Here is a 3,879-nt window from a genome sequence, read left to right as displayed (position 1 = left end):
GCAAGTCGCTTAGCTGAGGCTAGGCTATCCTGAGATAAAGAGGTCATGAATGCAACGTCCCCCGCCCTGCCCAGGTGGTGGGGAGCAGGAGAGGTGTCACAAACCGCAATGTAATCTGTTTAATCCTGGGAGGGTCCAAAGGCTGCCCTTTGGCCAAAGGAGCTTTTAATCTGCAATTCCCCCACAGACCCCTGTAGGCTCTGGAAGGTTCCCCACCCGCAAAGCGTACCCTCTGGCATTAGTCCAGGCGAGGGCCAGTACCAGCCGCTGCAGCGGGGGGACTGGTCTCCCAGCTCCGGCGCACTGGGCTGGCCCACGACCTTGGAGGAACCCGGGAGAGAAAGCTTCACCGAGAGACAGTACTTTTCCACTGCACTGCTCGGCCACCTCGGCTGGCTTTCTGCTGTGCAGATAGAAGATGAAGGGAGCCAGGTCGGCCCCGGGAGGAACCCACCCGAACTCACGCTCAGAGATGCGGGGAGGCAGGAGCTGAGGGTGAGGGGCAGTGGGCATCCGAGAGAGCGGAGGCGGGTACCGAACCCTCCCAGAGGGGCTGAGAGACCACCAGGGCGACCTGGGAAACTTGCACTGGCAAAGCCCTTGGGTCGATTTCAAGAGCTTCCTGCTCCTTAATCTCCGACAATAATGATTAAACCCGATCCACCGCGCCTGTGCTGGGTCTCGGGCGAAGAGCCCCGCTAGCCGGCGCGGGGGGAGGAGACAGAGGAGGGGACGAGAGAGCTAGCGGTCCCGCCCGGTGATGTAGGCAGCCGGGAGAGGTGGAGCCGCGACGCCTGGAGGAGTCCCCACCGCAGTCGCGGCTCTCGGTCTACCCCTCTGAGCAGCCAGCCTCCAGCCCCGGCTCCGGCGACCTCCCTGCCGCCACAGGGGCGGCAGGGACCGCGGGGTGCCCCCCTATTCGGATCTGGAGGGGCGCGTCTCCACCCCGCCCAGCCCCTGCCCCTCCTGGCTTCCCGGACGGCTGGAGCGACTCCCGGGGGAAGCTGTTCCCGGACGCTCGGGGCCGTCGCCCGGGCATCTCGGCTGCCAGCCCGGCTGAGCACCGGGCATCTGCGAAGCCAGCCAGCCCTGCCTGGCACTGGGCATCTGCGGGCACCGATTGTCCCCGGCGCCGCCCAGCTTCTCGTACGCCCTGGGCCGCGGGCTTCTGGGCGCGCACCCCTCCCCCGGCCGCTGGGCCGGCCGCCCGCGAGCTCCCGGCGCCCCCAGCCCCTCGGGCCGCCGCCGCCGCCGCGATGCTGCCCTGGAGGCGTAACAAATTCGTGCTGGTGGAGGACGACGCCAAGCGCAAGGCCAAGAGCCTGAGCCCGGGGCTCGCCTACACGTCGCTGCTCTCCAGCTTCCTGCGCTCCTGCCCGGACCTGCTGCCCGACTGGCCGCTGGAGCGCCTGGGCCGCGTGTTCCGCAGCCGGCGCCAGAAAGTGGAGCTCAACAAGGAGGACCCGACCTACACCGTGTGGTACCTCGGCAACGCCGTCACCCTGCACGCCAAGGGCGACGGCTGTACCGACGACGCCGTGGGCAAGATCTGGGCGCGCTGCGGGCCGGGCGGGGGCACCAAGATGAAGCTGACGCTGGGGCCGCACGGCCTCCGCATGCAGCCGTGCGAGCGCAGCAGCTCGGGGGGCCCCGGGGGCCGCCGGCCGGCGCACGCCTACCTGCTGCCGCGCATCACCTACTGCGCGGCGGACGCGCGCCACCCGCGCGTCTTCACCTGGGTCTACCGCCACCAGGCGCGCCACAAGGCCGTGGTGCTGCGCTGCCACGCCGTGCTGCTGGCGCGGGCGCACAAGGCGCGCGCCCTGGCCCGCCTGCTCCGCCAGACCGCGCTGGCGGCCTTCACCGACTTCAAGCGCCTGCAGCGCCAGAGCGACGCGCGCCACGTGCGCCAGCAGCACCTCCGCGCCGGGGGCGCCCCCGCCGCCTCGCTGCCCCGCGCCCCGCTGCGCCGGCTCCTCAACGCCAAGTGCGCCTACCGGCCGCCCCCCGCCGCCGAGCGCGGCCGCGGGGCGCCGCGCCTCAGCAGCATCCAGGAGGAGGACGAGGACCAGGACGAGGACGCGGGGCCGCGCGAGCGGCCGGAGGTGCTCAGCCTGGCCCGCGAGCTGAGGACGTGCAGCCTGCGGGCCGCCCCGGCGCCTCCGCCGCCCTCGCAGCCCCGCCGCTGGAAGGCCGGCCCCCGGGAGCGAGCGGGCCAGGCGCGCTGAGAGCCGGAGGCGGGGGGCGCGGGCGGGGGTGATGGACAGGCCTCGCGGCCCCAGACCCGGCCGGCCTGACGTAGAGCCTCCGGCCTCGGCCCTGCCCGCTACGGCTCCCCCGTGGTCCCCCCACCCCGCCCTTGCCTCCCTCGTGGTCTCTGTGGCTGTCCGCCCCGCGCCTCATCCTGGCTCAGGGTGACGCCTGACATGCCCTTGAGTGTGCGGGGCGGCGAGCTGGGGGAGCAGCAGTATTCCGTGTTCGCCCCCCACCCCCAGAGCCTGCCGGCGCCCTCCACTGTGGAATTGCCCCCATGCTTAACACCAAGTTGCTTTGCCCATAAGCCACGCCCTACCTCCCCACACATCCTCTCTAGAGAAGGGGGCTTGGGGAGGAGACTCTTCCAGAAAACCAGGAGGGTGGCCTTGGATCTTGGCCCCCAGGGGAGACAGTGGGTCTGCCCGTAGCCAGGCTGGCCTTCCTGGAGAGACCAGCCCTAGGCAGGCATTCTTACAGCGGGAAGAACAGTGGCCCCGGAGAGCTGAGGCCAGGCCCCAGGTGGCACCTGAGTACTGCCAACCCACACAAGGAAGAGTGCCCAGCCTCTGTGCCTGGCCTCGCCACCCCTTGGAGGACTTCTGGGACTTCGCTGCTCTGCCTGTGGAGAAAACGGGGGTGTTCCTACCACCCCCAACTACAGACGGCCCAGGAACAGCTCTTTGCATCAGGCTGCTGCCCAAGCCTGTGTCCTGGCACCCGCAGGACCCCTCACCCACCCTGTCTTTCTGCATACAAATGTGTGTGGGTCCCCGCTCGGTGCCCCACAGCTAGGACCAAGACGTGGCCTCCAAGGGAGGTAAGAGGGCATCTGGCAGGTGTTTGAGGCACTGACCACCCAGCAAATGGACAGGGGAGGGATGTCCCCAAGCCAAGGCTTGTCAGAGCCGGAGGGTCCTGACAGCACCTGGGTGCTCACAGCAAGATGAGGCCGGAGAGTGCGGTGACGCCACCGGGGGAGCGGGCCCCTGCCCACACGTCTTTTAACAAGGTCACTAAAAGCCCAAAGATCTATGTGTTACCAAATGATCATTGTAAATAAACCATTCCTGCTTTTTCAGCCTGTCACCACTCTTGTGTAGTGCTTGATGCCAGGCCTGCTGACGGTGAAAAGATGATCATCAGACCCTTGAAGGGCAGGAGAGGTCCCAGGAAGTATTCCCTGCACCACTGGAGCCCACCCTCAGGAGTGCAGGGGACGAGGGAGTTGCTGCCAGGAAGCTGTTCCCTTCATGTCAGGAGAGGAGACAGTAGCAGATGCCTTGCCTGCAAATCACATGGGCTAAGCCTGGGAGGGGTGTCAGCTGTCTGTCTCGGCCTCCCGGAATGTCTGTCTGCCTGGGCACCAAACCCAAGTGTCTCTGGAGCATTTGGGCAGGGAGGGGGCAGGGGGCTGGGGCCTTCTCATGAGCTGTGTATCTTTGAGAAGATTCGTGTGTGTATGTGTGTGTCTAGGCAAATGGTATTTGCTGGGTCTCCTTGGGGATGTAAAAGAGAGGGGTGAGCAATTCTGTTTGCTTTCAGAGGAGCTGGAGAGGTCTAGCCAGACCTTTAGGACAGCCTGAGTCCTGAGCTTGGATATCTTCTTTATTTCTGTGCTGAGCT

At 66.9% G+C, this 3,879-nt stretch overlaps 1 protein-coding gene across 1 annotated transcript; it reads left to right on the top strand.

Moving 5' to 3' along the window:
- The first annotated feature begins 204 nt into the window (after positions 1-204).
- Positions 205-3,342, top strand: FAM43B (family with sequence similarity 43 member B). The gene has a single exon (XM_027521584.1). It carries the CDS (start codon positions 1,257-1,259, stop codon positions 2,226-2,228), a length of 972 nt encoding a protein of 323 aa, XP_027377385.1. The 5' UTR covers positions 205-1,256; the 3' UTR covers positions 2,229-3,342.
- The last annotated feature ends 537 nt before the right edge of the window (positions 3,343-3,879 follow it).

Source organism: Bos indicus x Bos taurus, chromosome 2, assembly GCF_003369695.1.
Source record: "Bos indicus x Bos taurus breed Angus x Brahman F1 hybrid chromosome 2, Bos_hybrid_MaternalHap_v2.0, whole genome shotgun sequence".
In the NCBI taxonomy this organism is placed as follows: Eukaryota; Metazoa; Chordata; class Mammalia; order Artiodactyla; family Bovidae; genus Bos; species Bos indicus x Bos taurus.
The sequence above is the reverse complement of the archived record's forward strand: the minus strand, read 5'-3'. Positions and strand labels throughout refer to the sequence as shown.